Source organism: Oryx dammah, unplaced genomic scaffold (assembly GCF_014754425.2).
Source record: "Oryx dammah isolate SB20612 unplaced genomic scaffold, SCBI_Odam_1.1 HiC_scaffold_25, whole genome shotgun sequence".
In the NCBI taxonomy this organism is placed as follows: Eukaryota; Metazoa; Chordata; class Mammalia; order Artiodactyla; family Bovidae; genus Oryx; species Oryx dammah.
In genome coordinates this window covers 102,597,296-102,614,380 of record NW_024070209.1, presented here as the reverse complement: position 1 = coordinate 102,614,380, position 17,085 = coordinate 102,597,296, and the positions used below count along the sequence as shown (strand labels likewise).

The window sequence follows — 17,085 nt, the reverse complement described above, 5'->3', positions numbered from 1 at the left end:
TGGTTCCAAATAGGAAAAGGAGTATGTCAAGGCTGTATATTGTCACCCTGCTTATTTAGCTTATATGTAGAGTACATCATGAGAAATGCTGGGCTGGAAGAAACACAAGTTGGAATCAAGATTGCCGGGAGAGATATCAATAACCTCAGATATGCAGATGACACCACCCTTATGGCAGAAAGTGAAGAGGAACTAAAAAGCCTCTTGATGAAAGTGAAAGTGGAGAGTGAAAAAGTTGGCTTAAAGCTCAACATTCAGAAAACGAAGATCATGGCATCTGGTCCCATCACTTCATGGCAAATAGATTGGAAAACAGTGGAAACAGTGTCAGACTTCTATTTGGGGGGCTCCAAAAATCACTGCAGATGGTGATTGCAGCCATGAAATGAAAAGACACTCCTTGGAAGGAAAGTTATGACCAATCTAAACAGCATATTAAAAAGCAGAGACATTACTGTGTCAAAAAGTTCCGTCTAGTCAAGGCTATGGGTTTTCCAGTGGTCAAGTATGGATGTGAGAGTTGGACTGTGAAGAAAGCTGAGCTCCAAAGAATTGATGCTTTTGAACTGTGGTGTTGGAGAAGACTCTTGAGAGTCCCTTGGACTGCAAGGAGATCCAACCAGTCAATCCTAAAGGAGATCAGTCCTGAGTGTTCTTTGGAAGGACTGATGCTATAGCTGAAGCTCCAATACTTTGGCCACCTCATGCGAAGAGTTGAAAAGACTGATGGAAAAGACTGATGCTGGGAGGGATTGGGGGCAGGAGGAGAAGGGGACGACAGATGATGAGATCGCTGGATGGTATCACCGACTCGATGGACATGAGTTTGGATAAACTCCGGGAGTTGGTGTTGGAGAGGGAGGCCTGGCGTGCTGTTATTCATGGGATCGCAGAGTCGGACACGACTGAGCGACTGAACTGAGCTGAACTGACGTGGCCATGGCCAGGACAGTAGTGAGCACTCGGCAGGTTTTCTCCTCGGTTCCTCTAGCAAAACCCTGGAGACAACTCGCGGAGAAACAGCACAGACAGGCGCGGGGGCGGCTGCAAGAGGTCCCACCCCCGGGCGCGCGACCCAGGCACCCGGGGCCCCAGCCGAGAGCCGGCGGACGTGGGCAGTTCCAAGGCTGGCCGCGCGGGGGCACCACCGGCCCGCCCCGAGAGCCCGGTCCCGACGTGCCTTGCGTTTCCGCCGCAGCCTTGGAGGCGGGACTTCTGGCCCGCGGCGACGTAATCGCGTGACTTCCGGAAGCGGGTGCGTAGAGGCTGAGGGGCCGGGTCCGAGTGCAAGTGAGGAGCGGCCGGGGGAGGGCCGGGAGGAGGAGCGACCCGGGAGGGCCCGGGGGCGGCGGGAGAGGAGCGGCGAGGGGCAGGATGCCGGCCGGCTGGGGAGCAGGGTCTGCGCAGGGGCTTGTCATCGCCCCGGCCCCGTCGAGGGCGCGCGGGCGGGGCGGCCGGACCACGCTGCCCGTCCTGGAAGCCTCGTTCCCGCTGCCCGCTTGCTGGGGGCGCTCCGGGTGGCGGCGGCGGCCTGTTTGTCGCACTGGAGGCCCCCGATGGCCTGCACCGGTGGAGGGGGGAGGAAGTTGCGGGGCGGCCATGGGTGGGAAGGGGCTTCTCCTGGGTGTTTTGGCCCCCGAGTCTGTGCTTGTGTTTCCTTGGCGTTTCCGCTGCCGCCGGTTTATTCTACTTCTTTATTAGACGTCCCAGACTGTTGTTTCCAAAGAAAAAGAGGTTCCTGTTCCTTTCTCAGAGGCTTGTTCAGGCTCAGTCCCGAAAGTCAGGTGCTGTGCTGGATGCTGGGGCTTCAGCAGGCCCTGCCCTCCCGGAGGGGGCTTCTTCCCAAGGCTTTGAACCCTGCCACCATGTGGTGCCCGATGCCTTCTGTATCCAGCTCTGTGCTGGGGTGCACCTCGGGGTTATGGGTCTCATCCTTGTCCTCTAGTGACTTTTTCACCACACTTTCCTTTTGATGCAGTGGGTAACTAACTCACTCGTGGTTCTGTGGTGGGAAGACAGACCAGGCAGCTGGGCGGTGTTGCTCTCCATCACTACCCTCCCCCCAACCCCTGCTCCGGTGCTGGTTGCAGCCTCAGCGTGGCTGACAAGGCAAAGAGCAGGAGTTCACAGGGCCCTGGGGGTGCCAGGTAGGCCCAAGGCTCCCAGAGATACCGTCGTCACACCTGGGCCTCTCGGAGCCCAGTGCCTGCTTTGGTCAGGCTTCCACCGTCCCCCGCAGCGCTGAGTGTCTGAGGGGCAGGTGGGGTTCCCGCGTGCCCTGGGTTTCTGACATTTCAGGATGTGTTGCAGGCGGGGGCGTCATGGATGTGGATGCTGAGAGAGAGAGGATCTCCAGGGAGATCGAGCAGCTGGAGAGGATCTTGGACCCCTCTTGCCCGAGTGTCAGCATGGACGTCTCGGAGTCAAGTCTCGACTCGGATTCGGATGCAGGTTAGTGCCCACGCTCCTTGGTCAGAGCGGCCGGGTCTGCCCTTGGACCACGGTCAGCCACAGTGTGTCACTCTGCTGGGTCTTTAATCCGCTGGCCAGCGTCACCATGCTCCCTCACCAGCCCCTGGCCCTGTGGGCGTGTGTGAGTGCCCTGCCCCTTGGTGCCGCAGGCTGTCCTGGGAAGGGGGCCCCTGCTCTCCTTCTCAGGGGTCGGAAGGCTCCTGGCCTCAGCCCCCTGGCTTGAATAGTCAGCCACCGCTGAGACCCCTTGGATCGCTTCCTGGTGCTTGGGCAGCTGCCTTCTGTCGGAGGCCCTGCTGCCAGGGCTCCCCTTCTGCCCACCTCATGTGCTCCCCTGGGACCCGAGTGCCCTTCCCGGCAGCTCTGGCCCGAGGCCTGCTTGCAGGGACCGAGCCATCCAGGGCCCAGCCTCCCAGCCCTCAGGTTCATGTGTGGCCCTAAGGCTGAACCTCTCACGGTTCCCAGCTACACGGGCCTTCTCTCACCTGATACTGGGCCTCTGTGCACATCCGCTCTCCCCCTCTGACCAGCTCCAGTTCCCCCAGGACAGAGCTGTCTCTCGTGAAGCCTGCCCTGGTTGTCCCTACAGTTCCTGTTCCCTCCATTCCTGGGGAAGCCCCATGTTAGGCTGACATCTTGTCTTTCTGGCTGATCCTGCCCTCGTCCACACAGCATGCATCCCATCCCAGGCCTTTTGTCCCCTGTGGACCTCCTCGCTTTAGCGCCCCCCCCGCCCCCCGGTCTATGGTTGCACTGGCCGGATGGTCTCAGCACCTGTGGGATCCATCACTAGCTGCTGTGTCCAGCGCTGGGCACCGACCGTGTGCTTGCATTCCTGCAGATTCGCTGCCTGATGAGGACTCGGACTCGGACTCGGACTCGGACGCTGCTGGCCCACTGCTCTCGGTAACCTGCGGCCTGAGGTGGCTGTGCTTGCTAAAGCGGACACATCACCCTTCCAGTGGGTCTGGGGAGGGGGTTGCTTTGAACTCATCTTGGCTCTTCTGCGTTATTAAAATATCACAGGTATTGTCAGTCAAGATAGAAGGGGTGTCATCAGAAATACACACGTCCCTAGAGATACCGTCATCACAGCTGGGCATCCACACCTCTCGCCTTCTCTTAGCCCCTGCCAGCTGCAGCGACCTCAGCCGGACGTGACTTGAGGGAGGCTGAGTGTGCTGCCTGGTCTTGCCCCGTAGTCGCCGCTCCGTGCGTCGGGGGCAGTGGCAGCCCCGGTCAGTGCGCGCGCCAGAGCCAGGAGCAGCAGCTGGAATCAGAGGGAGCACTCGGGCCTGCCACTCCGTGCCTGCCGTCTGTGTATCTTGTGATTTTTTGTTAGTTTGGGAAATTTTTATAATTGGTTTTTGTTTTTTACACTAAGTTAATAGACATGGAATTACTTCCTGTTTGTGACAGCTGGGTGGTTTCCTGATACAGACTTACTGTAGTTCGGTAGCCTTTAGACTCACCACCTTGGGGTGCATGTTTGGCTCAGCTCTGGTTTCAGTCTTGCCAGCGCTGCAGGGCCCACGTTCCCACTCACCACATCTGCCAGCAAACCTGTTGTACAGTGAGTCTGAGTTTCACGGGAGTTTTTACTATCAGCGGTGGAAATTGCTCATTTCCTCAGTTTCTCACCTGAGGTGTATTCTTAGAGATGGCGTATAAATTGGCTTTTTAAAAACATCATCATCATTTTTTTTCTTTGTGTAAACTTATTGATTTTTAATTGAAGGGTAATTGTTTTACAATATCGTGTTGGTCCTGTCACACATCAGCATGAATCAGCCATATGTATCAACCATACATGTGTTTCCCCCTCTTGAACCTCCCTCCCACCTCCCATCTAAATTGGATCGTTGTAAACTGGGAGACGTGTCCAGGCGCTGTGTGGTCCACGGTCAGGGTGGCGTCACACCGGCCCAGTGGCCAGACTGCAGCTCACCTGGGGCCCTGTGGGTGCGTGAGTACCCCTCACCTGCAGTTCCCCGCTCGTCTCCAGGAGGAAGAGAGGTGGGGTGAAGCCAGCAACGACGAGGGCGACCCCAAGGAGAAGGCACTCCCTGAGGACCCAGAGACCTGCCTGCAGCTGAACATGGTCTACCAGGAGGTGGTCCGGGAGAAGCTGGCGGAGGTCAGCCTGCTGCTGGCCCAGAACCGGGAGCAGCAGGTGAGGCGGGCCTGGCCCAGGAGGCGCCACCACCTGGCCTCGGGGGACCGGGCCCTGGGTCCCGTCCTTCGGGGGAGCCGCTGCTGGCCGACCCACCAGGACCCTCTGTGTCTGCTGCAGGAGGAGGTCATGGGCGACCTCGCGGGCTTCAGGGCCCCCAGGGTGAAAGACGGCAGGAACCCGCCCCCGAACCTGTACCTCGGACACTTCATGAAGCCCTATTTCAGGGACAGGGTCACGGGAGTGGTGAGTGGCCGCGCCCTGCTCACGCCTCCACACCTGCCGTGGGCGTCGGGACTTCCTCACATTCTCAGGAGCGTGTTCCCCGGCCTCACTAAACTGAAACCCTGCTGGCCCCAGGAGGGAGCGGCAGGCCTGCGTCCCTGGGAGGGAGTGGGTGGCCTCGGCCCACGGACAGGCAGCGCCGAGTCCTCCCTGCAGGGGCAGCCCCACTGGCCCTGCTGCAGGTGGTGTCCGGAGCCACTCCCTGGGCCGTGCTCTAGGGCTGGGTGTCCACGCACGCTGGGGGCCAGGGTCCCGAGTCCCGGCGGGAAGCACACTTGGCTCCACCCACAGCGTGACCTGCCATTCTCCAACAGGGGCCTCCTGCCAATGAGGACACGCGGGAGAAGGCTGCCCAGGGCATCAAGGCTTTCAAGGAGCTCCTGGTGACCAAGTGTACGAGCCCCACGCCAGGAGTCCGCCCCGACCACTGGCCTGGTCACCTGAGGGCCTTCCCTTCCCCACCGAGTAGGGTCACGAGTTGTGTCGTGAGGGACAGACCGGGCCTCCCCGGGCTCGCTCTGTGCTCTCCCTCCTCCTCCCTGCTCCAGGGTGGGCACTGGGGGCGAGTCCCAGGCGGCCTCCCACACGGTCACTTCCTTGTCACGGGCTGGACAGGCTGGGCTGGGGGGTCGTCGCTGACGGGGTGTGACCCCGAGTTACCCCTGTCCGCTTCCTCGTCTCTGCAGGGAAGACCTGGGAAAAGGTGCTGCTCAGGAAGTCGGTGGTGAGTGACCGCCTACAGCGGCTGCTCCAGCCCAAGTTGCTCAAGTGAGTGCGGAGGCTCCATGGCCAGAGGCCCTGGTGGCTGTGCCCGCTGCCCTGCCCGCATCCCTCCGCTGCAGCGGGAGCAGCACTGCTCCTGGCTTCTCCCTCGGGTGGGGTGTGTGAGGGCCAGCCCGTCCCCCCGAGTTGTCGCCTTGGGCTAGGCTGCGCTTAGAAAGAGGACTGTTGGCAAGACGGGTGTCCCATGTGTGCTGACAGGGTGGGGTCTCCCGACCACGCCGCAGCACCTGGGGTCAGGCCAGCGGTCCCCAGGGTCGCCTCCCGGCTCGCATGGGTCTGGGCTTGTTTTGGGGCAGTGGGGTCACGCCTTGGGTCCTGCTCAGCTCGTCCTGGAGGCGGTTGTCTCTGAGGGTCAGCGCATCCGGAGCCTAGATGACAACGTGCTGGCCCCCGTGTGTACTGCGCGCCTGCCCGTCACGACAGCTGCACGCAGGGCCGCAGCTTTCTCTCCGAGTGTGTCTGGGATGGGGGTCGGCCTTTGGAGCCTGTGCTCCCCATGGCCGTGCTGCGCGACGTGCTGGCAGGCGGCCAGCCCCGTGGTGCCTGCCCGTGGAAATGCCGGGCCGGCTGGCCGCGGGGCACAGCGTCGCCGTCAGCCCCACAGGCACCTCTCTCTGCCTCTCAGGCTGGAGTACTTGCAACAGAAGCAGAGCAGGGCCACGAGTGAGCTGGAGAAGCAGATCCTGGAGAAGCAGGCCAGGGAGACGGAGAAGGAGGTGCAGGACATCAAGTGAGCGCTCCTGCCGGGGCGGGCATGCTCTGCGGGGGCCACGGGCTGGCGTGACCCCGTGCCCCTGCCCTCTCTGCAGCCAGCTCCCGGAGGAGGCCTTGCTGGGTGACAGGCTGGACAGCCACGACTGGGACAAGATCTCCAATGTCAACGTGAGTCCAGCGTCCAGGGCAGGGTCAGCACTGGTCATTGAGGCCATGACCTGCGTGGGCCATTACCCCTGCCGGGACTCCCTCCATTCACGCGAAAGTCCAGCAGCGTGGATCACTTTGGGGGCCTCCCTGCCGGCACATCCCGGCAGCCTGGACAGAGACCCCACTCCCTGTGGCCCACTCCCACACAGACAGGTCTGTCTGTCTGCAGTTCGAGGGAGGCCGCAGCACGGAGGAGATTCGCAAGTTCTGGCAGAACTACGAGCACCCGAGCATCAACAAACAGGAGTGGAGTGAACAGGAGGTGACCCAGCTGAAGGCTGTCGCGGCCAAGCACAGCCACCTGGACTGGCAGAGTATCGCCGAGGAGCTGGGGGTGAGGGTCACGCTGCGGCCGGGGCCCGCCCTTGCAGCTGCCAGAGGGTCTGCTCGGGCCACTCGGGAGGGTGGCTGGAGGGTCTGCTCGGGCCACTCAGGAGGGCGGCTGGAGGAGGTCAGAGGTCGCTCGGACTGCACCGCCTCCCGCGGATGCCCTCCCAAGCAGCCTCGGTGTTCTGCCCGCTCCGTCCCTTTCCCGAGCCTCACCTCCTGCTCTGGAACGTGCTCTGTTGATCTGGGAAGACCTTTTACCTGGTTCCTTTGGGTTTTGTTCTTTCTCGTCTCCTAAGGCAGGGACTGAGTTCTCACTCTCACCTCTGTCTTTAATGAAGATGGTGTTTGAGGTCCAGTTTTCTGAGAACAGCGTGGTACGAAACATCTTTTTTATCGGTTTTGGAGTGACTGTAGTTTTCATTGCTGCTTTGGATCTTAAGTTATGTAGAAGTATGTTGTATCATTTTTAAACAGTGAGGTTTCTTAGAAACCCTATTATTCTTCAATTTGAATTTTATGGCAGTTTTAAATTTCATTCTCATTTATTTTTTCGGCCACTTCACATAGCATGCAGGATCTTAGCTCCCCAGCTGGGGGTCAGACCTGCACCCTCTGCAGTGGAAGTGTGGAATCTTAATCACCAGACCCCCAAGGAAGTCCCTAAAATCTCCTCTTTTTAACTTCTCACTTTTGTGACCAAGTGCATGGTTGCAGCAAACTCAGCTAAACTTAGCAAAACCGTTTAAAAACAAAAGTGTGTCCTTTGTCCTGAATCTAGGAGTCTGTGAAAGCCTGTTAAGTGGAGTTTGTTACATCTGTGAATTCCGCTGTGAAACAGTTGTGCTCATGCGACGAGGCTCGAGGCTGGAACCTGGCGTAACCGTGCAAACAGGTCGTCTTGTCTTTTGTCTCTGCTTTGCAACTGCGTTTAGACGCTGTGCAACCTAGTGTACATGCCTTTACTCACTTGGTAAGCGATGCTTTAAAAAGTCAGTGTACGCACTGAGTCCTAACGACTGACCACCAGGGAGGTCTTCCCTTTGTCTTTACTTCCTTAGTGTTTCTCTCCTGTTTATTTATTTGATTTGGCTGTGTCGGGTCTCCGTCGCTGCGTGTGGGCTTTCTCGAGTTGCAGTACGCGGGCTTCTCATTGCAGTGGCTTCTCTTGCTGCAGAGACGGGCTCTAGGGTACATGGGCTTCCGGGGTGTGGCACAGAGGCTTCATTGCTCCGAGACATGTGGGATCTCCCCAGATCAGGGATCGAACCCATGTCTCCTGCATTGATAGGCGGGTTGTTTATCACCGAGCCACCAGGGAAGCCCGGTATTTTTAAGACTGTTTTTTTTGTTTTGTTTTGGCTGCGCTGCGAGGCTTGTGGGATCTTAGTTCCCTGACTAGGGATCAAACCCATACTCCCTCCAGTGGAAGCGTGACGTCTTAACCACCGGACCACCAGGGAATTCCCAAGGCTGGTTTTTTTTTAAAAGCTCTTTTAGGTTCACAGCAAAGCCTGAGAGGAAGGCACAGGGCTTTCTCACACACCCTTGGCCTCCACACGTGCAAAGCCTCCGCTGTTACGAGCATCACTCACCAGGCGGAGATGCTTTTCTTTTTTTTTTTACCAGAGAGAGACCAACACTGACGTGTCACAGTTCTCCCTGACGTGCATTCCAGGTTCCTGCCTGTCTTTTCGTGGCTTGATGGCTCTCTTCTCGTTCACACCGATTAACATTCCATTGTCTAGATGGGCGAGAGTTTCACCCACTGAAGGGCATTCCTGGGTGCGCTGACAGGACTTGTCAATTATGGTAAAACTGCCGCTAGCATCCACGTGCAGGTTTTTGGGTGGAGGGACGTTTTCATCCCTTTGGATAAACACCTAGGAGCACAGCTGCTGGGCCACTCGGTGCGGCCGTGTCGCGGTGCAGCTGTGTTCAGCTCTGTGGGGACGCAGCTGGCTGTCTCCGACAGTGGCTGTGCCCCCCGCATCCCCTCACCTGGTGTGTTAGGGCTCTGCATCTTGGCCGCTTTTGTAGCGTCTCAGGTTAATCTGTGTTTTCCCAGACAACTCTCGAGGGGGCGCTTCTGCCCACGCACCTATTTGCCTTCCGTATGTCGCCTTTGGTGAGGTGTCTCTTAAGGTCTCGGCCCAGTGTTTGGTCAAGCTGTTCACGTTCTGACGTTGCGTTGTAAGCGTTCTCTGTAATTAAGGTAACTGTCCGAATCAGACGTGTCTTTTGCAGTTATTTTCTCCCAGTCTGTGACTTGTCTTCTGATTCTCTTGCCATTGTCTTTTTAACTTCAGTGAAGTCCAGCTTAGGAATTCTTTATTTTACAGATCGTACTTTTGATGTCTCAAAAGACATCGCCAACCCCTGTGCTCTGTAACCACAGAGCTTACTCTGGGAGAGAAGACACTTCACGTCACCGCAGGGGGCTCATGGAAAACTCCTTTTCCACAGATGAGTGAGGGGGTGGATATGCGCAAAAATGTTTACAGTGGGCCCTGGAGGGCTGTGTGTTCAGCTGGAGTGCAGCTAGAAGCTGAGGGACCTTTACCTTAGAGCTCTCCCTGAGAGGGCATCCCTGGACAGAGGTGCCATCCCAGGGACTCTCCAGCACCCACCCCGACACGTGCACCTCTCAGCCACCCCTGATGGGGGCTTCAGAGAGGGGGGCCTCAGGGCCGCGGCCTGGCCTGTAGCGCAGGACGCCTTTGCCGCAGGTTGGCCGAGCGGAGGCCTCCCTTGGAAATTTGCGCTTGCGGTGATTTTGTCACGTCAGGGAGGTGCTGTGACGTTTGTGGACACACTTTGATGAGCTGATGTCGAGGACCCTCTTTAGTGGCCCTGGGCCTTCTGTTGGGGTGCTCTCCACCATCCCCCAGGGCAGCCCGGTAACCCCCTGCCCCGCTCTGGCCCCACAGACGCGCCGCAGCGCCTTCCAGTGCCTGCAGAAATACCAGCAGCACAACCCGGCCCTGAAGCGCAGGGAGTGGACGGAGGAGGAGGACCACATGCTCACGCGGCTTGTGCAGGCTATGCGCGTCGGCAGCCACATCCCCTACCGGAGGAGTGAGTCCCACGCCGCTGGGCGGGGCCCTGCTCCCAGCTGGGTGGCGGGGGTGGGACGCGACGTCCAGGCCGTCTGCGATCAGTCTCTGTGGCCAGCGTGGCTCGTCTCTGGGGGACCCAGGAAGTGTGACGCCAGCCAGCCCCTCTGTCCACAGTCGTCTACTACATGGAGGGCCGGGACTCCATGCAGCTCATCTACCGCTGGACCAAGAGCCTGGACCCCGGCCTGAGGAAGGGGCTCTGGGCCCCAGAGGAGGACGCGGTGTGTCTGCGGGCCTGGGGCCTGGGGCCTAGAGTTCGAGCTGGACTGGGCTGGGCAGGTTGTGACCAGCTCTGCTCCTGTCTCCCTGCAGAAGTTGCTTCAAGCAGTTGCCAAGTATGGGGAGCAGGATTGGTTTAAAATCCGGGAAGAGGTGCCAGGTAGGAGCGATGCCCAGTGCCGAGATCGGTGAGTGGGACAGCTCTGGGCAAAGGAAGGCTTGCTGGGTTGCTTCTGGGGGGGCCACCAGGTGGGCAGGGAGACTGGCCCATGGTGGCCTGCTGCCGTGGGAAGAGGGGGTGGCCTCAGGGGCATGGAGGATGCAGATAGACCCACTCAGGAAGCAGGGTCGCTTCTTTTTGAATCCAGCCGTATGCACGGGCTCCACTGGACATCCTGTGAGATCCCCTGGTGGCAGTTTCCCTGAGCTTTTTTCTGAACAGTGTTATTCTATAATTCACATATAAACCATTCATGTAAAGTAGATAGTTCTGTAGGTTGGGGTGTATTTCTTGAGCTGTGTAGCCACCATCACAATTCTAGAACATTTTGATCACCCCGCAAAAAAAACCACTATTCCCTACAAAAAAAAAAAATTCAAGAATGGACCAAAGGGACTTCCCTGGTGTCCAGTGGCTAAGATTCTGTGCTCCCAATGCAGAGGGCCTGGGTCCCTTCCCTGGGCAGGGAACTTGATCCTACGGGCTGCACCTGAGACCCAGCACAACCAAATAAATAAATAAACACTTAGGGGAAAATAGTGCGTAATGGACTTGAATGCACGTTTCTCAAAAACAGACACATGAATGGCCACTGAACACGTGCAGAATGCTGGCGTGGCCGTTACGTAAACACAAGTCAGCGCTATGGCAGGGTGCCGCTTCACACGCTTCAGGATGGTTTGTGTTTTATAAAAATTGGAAAGAACAAGTGCTGGAGGGGATGCGGAGAAATCAGAACACTTGTACACTCTTGGTGGGATTGAAATGGGGCAGCCACTGTGGAAAAGAGTTCTGGGATTCCTAAAAAGATAGAGAATTACCGTATTATCTTGGAGAAAGAACTGGCAACCCACTCCAGTATTCTTGTCTGGAGAATCCCACGGACAGAGGAGCCTGACGGGCTACAGTCCATGGGGTCACACACAGTTGGGCATGACTGAAGCGACTTAGCACACCGTGTTGTCTAGCAATTCCACCCTGTACCCAAAAAAATGGAAATCAGGGACTCAGACATTTGTCCGCCCCTGTGGGCACTGGGCACTGGGCACAGCAACAAAAGGTGGAAACGACCCACGTGTCCATCAGCAGATAAGCAGATAGACAGGTGTGATTCTGATGCTGCACGGGCACTGAGCGGGGTTCTCACACGTGCTGGGCCGTGACTGAGCCTCAGAAGCACGTGTCCGTGTGGGTGTGCATACTCGCTTTTCTCAGCTGTGCCTACGAGTGAAATCATTAGGTCGTGTGGGGATTCTGTTTAACCTTCTGAGGAGTGACCGTTTTCCAGAGTGGCTGCACCACCTTCAGTGCATCCCCACCAGCAGAGTAGGCGGGTCTCCGTCTTCCGCATCCTCGCCGGCACGCGCTTCCCTTTTGATTCGAGCCACCTTAGTGGTGTGCAGTGGGGTCTCACTGCGGTTCTGGTCTGCATCTCCTGAAGGGTGTTGATGCTGAGCGCCTTTCTCGTGTGTTATTTGGCCATTTCTGTGTCTTCTCTGAAGAAATCGCTTTCTGTCCTTTGCCCATTTTTAAACTTGAGTTATAAGGGTGCTTGGTATATTCTAGGAACAAGTCTCAGCAGACACGTGATCTGCGGACCCCCTCTTCTAGTCTCTGGGTTGTCTTTTCAGTTTCTTGAAAGTGACCTTCGAGACACAGAAGGCTCTAACTCTGTGCAAGCCCAGCGTGCCTGTGTTTCTCCCGGTGCTTGTGCTCTGGGTGTCACAGCTTAGAAACGACTGCAGACACGAGGACAGCGGCAAGAGTGCGTCTTAGCTTCTAAAACGTCCCTTTGTTTTTATGTCGCCTTCAGATATCTCAGAAGGTTACATTTCAGCTTGAAAAAGGGACGATGGAATGCCAAAGAAGTGAAGAAGTTAATTGAACTGATAGAAAAATACGGTGTCGGTAAGGCCTTACTTCTCTGCTTTGTGCTGTTCACCTTCTCACGCAGTGGTTGTAACATCTGCCTGCGACATGAAGTGGCCCCACGCCTGGTGCCTGCCTGTCCCGTGCAGAGTTACCATGACGTTACTGGCTGTGTTCCCTACATGGTGCATCACATGCCAGGGCTTAGTTAACTCTGTAACTGGAGGTTTGTGCCTCTTAATCCCCGCCTCCTGAGCTGTGCCATGCCGGCCCCTCCCCTGTGGCGACTGCCCGTGTCTTCTCTGTCTGTGAGTCAGCTTTCTGATTTGTTTTGCATACTCCACGTGTAAGTGAGATCATACTTTCTCTGTCTGACTGACTTCACTTGGCATCACGCCCTCCAGATCCATCCACGGTGTTGCAAATGGGAAGATTTTTTTTTTCTTTCGTGACTGACGAATATTCCATTGTGTGTATGTGGAATATATCTTACTTATTTTTCTTTGTCCATTCATCTATCAGTGGACAGTTAGGTTGCTTCCATGTATTGTTGTAAGTAATACTGTTGCGGACGTTGGTATATTAACTCCTCTTGAAACGTTTTGGAAAAGTCACTTGTGCAGCCATCTGATCCTGGACTTTTGTTTGTTTATAGAGTCTTATTGTTATTATTACTGATCCAGTTTTCTTCCTGGTAATCAGTCTGTCCGTAGATTTTTGTTTCTCCTTGACTCAGTCTTAGGTGAGTACTTCTCTGGACGTTTGTCCATTTCATCTGGATTGCCTAGTGTTTTTGGAGTACAGCGTTTAGTAATGATCTTACGTTGCTGTTTAGTTGGTCAGTCGTGTCCAGCTCTTTGCGACCCCGTGGACTGTAGTCCACCAGCTCCTCTGTCCATGGGATTCTCCAGGCAAGAGTCCTGGAGTGGGTGGCCACTTCCTTCAGGGGATCTTCCTGACCAAAGGATTGAACCCACCTCTCCTGTGTTGCAGGCGGGTTCTTGACCACTGAGCCACCCAGGAAGCCCATGGTGGTCTTACACGAGCCTTCACGTTTCTGTGGTTGTAACTTCTCTCCCATTTCTGACTTTACTGATTTGGGCTTTCTCTTTTTCTTGATGAGTCTGGTTAGAGATTTATCAGTTTCGTTTATCTTATCAAAGACCCCGCACTTGGTTTCACTGATTTTTTTTTTTAATTTTTAAAATCATTTAATGTATTTTGGCCATGCTGGGTCTTCGTTGCCGCACAGGCTTTCCTCGAGCTGCGGCGGGCGGGGGTGTCTCAGATTGCCGTGTGCAGGCTTCTCTGAGGCGGCTTCTCTTGCTGTGGGCACAGGCCTCTAGTTGCAGTGCGTGGCCTCAGAAGTTACAGCTCTGGCGCACAGGCTCAGTGGATGTGGCACACAGGTTCAGTGGTTCCGTGGCGTGTGGGATCTTCCCAGACCAAGGATCAAATCCACGTTTCCTGCATTGGAAGGCGGATTCTTAGCCTCTGGACCACCTGGGGAGGGCCTGTGTGCATCTGTTCATTCTATCTGGTCTAGCGTGTTGTTGAGGGCAGTATTTCCTTACTGACTTTCTGCCCGGGTGCTCTGTCCGTCCACGTGAGCAGGTGGTAACGCCCCCTACTGCGTCACGTTACCGGCAACTTCATTTTGCCTGATCCTCCATGTTTATTTCTAAGCATTAGATCAGTTGGGTCTCCAGTCTTGGCGAAGTGGCCTTGTGTAGGAGCTGTCTTCTGGGCCCAGCAGCGCAGCCTTCTCTGGCCACCAGAGCGCTGTGCCCTGGGGGTGCCCCCGTGTGGGGTGTCTGGCAGGGTTGACTGCTGAGGTGGTGCTGGCGGGCAGGGCTGGGCCCTGGTTCACTGGGCTGCAAGGCTACGCCTGGCACAGTGGCTCTGGGCTTGCTGCAGAGCAGGGCAGACTTCCCGCGGGGTTGCCGGCACACCCGGGGTGTGGGTGGGTTGGTGCGGGGCTCCTGCCAGCCACTGGTGGGCAGGGCCATGTTTCTGGAGCTGGGAGGCTAGACAGAGGGTTCCAGAAGGGCACCCACCCGCCCTGGTGTTGCCACAGCAGACTTGGTCCCCGGCGATGGCTGCTGCCAGCATCTCCACGCCAGGGGCATCCTGCTGCCTCCCGCCTCCAAGAGGCTCTCCACGCCCAGCTGCATGTCTGCCCCAGGCGCCTTCCAAGCCGCTATCTCAGGTCTCACGTCAGACTGTGTGCAGAGTGGAGCCTCTGCTCCCGCAAAGGCCCGCCCTGCTGGTCTTCCCTGAGTGGCGCTAACTGTGGAGTGTCAGCGGGCGGAGGGGAGCTCGTGGTCTTTCCACTCCGGGCTCTTGGCGCCCTCGGTGAGTCCTGGACACGCTTGCTGTCCGGGTTTCTCCCAGCTCTGAGGTCCTGGTTTGCGGGTGGAGGCTGTGGTTTGCTCTCATCCCAGGCTGCCGCCCTGGCCATGGGCTCTTCTGCCCCATGTTCGTCTGTATCTGTTTTGGTTGTGCCGCGTGGCTTGTGGAATCTCAGCTCCCCAACCAGGGACTGAACCTGAGCCCTGAGCGCAGAGTCCTGACCGCCGGGCCAGTCAGGTGTGTTACAGGAAGTGTAGGAGCAGAGATGCAGGAGAAGGAGAGCACGCATCGCCCACCCCCGGAGGCGGCTGCTGGCTGTGCCTGTCCGGGCCTCCCGCGCAGGTGGCTCTCCTGGAGGCCAGCTTGTGTAAGCTCTTGCTGCTTCATCGAGCAGCTGCTTCACTTTGCGGTGTGCCGACGCGTTGTCTGTTGCTGGTGTTTCTCTCGTCTCTGCCCGTCCCGTGTCCTCGTCTTCTCTTCCACGATCGCACATACTTTCTTGAGCGCTAGTATGCAGGTTATTCACCCGCTCTTCTGACAATTGACTTCTGTTTCTCATTTTCTGTTAGAGGCGTGGAACGGGCTGAGGGTTCAGTAGCTCCGTCTTTGCTTACATCTGTAATATCTCCTTAGGTTAGACCCCGAGCTGCCACGTGGCCAGCTTTGAGGGGCCTGTCACACGCAGGCCGACCGCCCCATAGAAGCAGTGCCCGACTTGCCGTCCCACCCGCAGGGTGTGGAAGGAAAGGCCAGATAACCTGAGAAGTCTGCCTTAGAAGCCTGGGCATACAGCTGTTCCGGGGCCGGTCCACGGAAACGGAGGTGGCTTGTTAGTCATGGCTGTGCGTTTGCTAGAACCTCCCCTCGGGGAGTCAGACGCCAGCCTGTCATCACCTATGCGGGCTGGGGAGCCCGGTGCAGCCCACGGAGGAGCTGCCAGCACACTGCAGAGCGGAGGCTTCGAACCTGTGTTGTTGAAGCCCGTCTGTATGAAGTAACATCCGTGTTATTTTGCTCTTGTAGGTCACTGGGCAAAAATAGCCTCTGAACTACCCCATCGGTCAGGCTCCCAGTGCCTGAGCAAATGGAAGATCATGGTCAGGGTGAGGCTTTACTGAAAGTTGCCCCCCGCCCCGCCAGGACGGGTCGTATCACCCCAGGCAGGACGAGGGAACGGCAGCTGGTAGGGCAGGGAGGAGGCACATCTGGTCCGGCCTCAGTGTCTCTGCTTCCAGGCACCGGAGCTCAGAGAGCCCTGGCCTCTTGGGCGGGGTGGGGGGAGTCCAGCCCCGGCCCCTGGCTCCCTGCAGGCGCCCCTGCTGAAGGCCTGCCCCCAGGTCCCCCTCACTGAAGCCCTCCGTTCACAGCAGCGGCAGCGGGCCCGCCGCAGGGCGCGCTGGAGCCCCAGCAGTGGAAGCAGCAGCAACAGCAGCTGGGAGGATTCAGAGCCCGAGGAGGCCCCGAAGGAAGTCCGGGAGGAGGCCCCAGCTGGCAGCCCGGAGCCGCCGCCAGCTCAGTATGCCGTGCCAGACATGGACCTTTGGGTGCCCGCCCGGCAGAGCACAGAGGAGCTGGGGGGAGCGGTCTCTGGGGGCTGCCCACGCCCTCCCGAGGGCCCTGACACAGCCCAGGCCCCAGCCCCAGCCCGCACAGGGCAGCTGGCCTCCAGGAGCCGGAGCACAGATCCGAGGAGCGTTGGGTGCCCGTGCCCGGCCGCCGCTCACCACTGGAACTCTGAGGGGCCGCTGGGCAAGGTGGGTCCAGGGGGCGGCACGCCCCTGCCCGGGGGTCTCCAGGGCTGTGCCCAGTGGTGGCGGCGGCCTGGGTGTGGGACAGGCCTCCCCATTGCGCATCGTGGCGCCCACTCCTGGCCCCTTCCCTGAGAGCTGCCCTGGACGGCAGCTGGCTCCCTGGAAGTGGCCCCCTCCATCTCCCCAGCTTACTCGCCTTCTCTCTTTTTTTTTTTTTTTTTTTTGCCGCACTGCACAGCCTGTGGGATCCTGGTTCCCTAGCCAGGAGTTGAGTCCAGGCTCGAGCTGTGAGAGCGCAGAGTCCTCACCCCGGGTCCATGCCAGGGAATCCTTGGCCCTCAGTGCCCCAGGGCAGAGCTGTTGGATGGCCTTAGGGACACACTGCCCTCCTCTGAGGCCACCTCACTGCAGAGGGCGTTTTCCCAGCAGCCTGGGTGCAGCGCACTGTGTGTGTACCCAATGGCAGCCAGCTTCGCAGGGTGGCTGTTCAGGGCACCCCTGGGGACGGGGCCGTGGGTGCTGGGGACAGGCCTAGCCGCTGGTGCCAGCCACAGCGCCCCAGGCTGCCGGGACCACCCTCACCCCTGCCAG

General features: G+C 57.9%; 1 protein-coding gene across 2 annotated transcripts; it reads left to right on the top strand.

Moving 5' to 3' along the window:
- The first annotated feature begins 1,890 nt into the window (after positions 1–1,890).
- Positions 1,891–16,724, top strand: SNAPC4 (small nuclear RNA activating complex polypeptide 4). 2 transcript variants are annotated; one of them, XM_040225523.1, is made up of 15 exons: positions 1,891–2,451; positions 3,314–3,378; positions 4,478–4,645; positions 4,766–4,891; positions 5,245–5,323; positions 5,617–5,698; positions 6,339–6,443; positions 6,523–6,595; positions 6,807–6,971; positions 9,895–10,042; positions 10,198–10,304; positions 10,396–10,490; positions 12,336–12,430; positions 15,767–15,846; positions 16,111–16,724. In XM_040225523.1, exons 1-15 carry the CDS (start codon positions 2,322–2,324, stop codon positions 16,624–16,626), a joined length of 2,034 nt encoding a protein of 677 aa, XP_040081457.1. In that variant the 5' UTR covers positions 1,891–2,321; the 3' UTR covers positions 16,627–16,724. The 2 variants fall into 2 exon arrangements, with proteins under 2 accessions (XP_040081457.1, XP_040081458.1); XM_040225524.1 differs by lacking the exons at positions 15,767–15,846; positions 16,111–16,724 and adding an exon at positions 14,472–15,740 and having other exon boundaries at positions 1,892–2,451.
- The last annotated feature ends 361 nt before the right edge of the window (positions 16,725–17,085 follow it).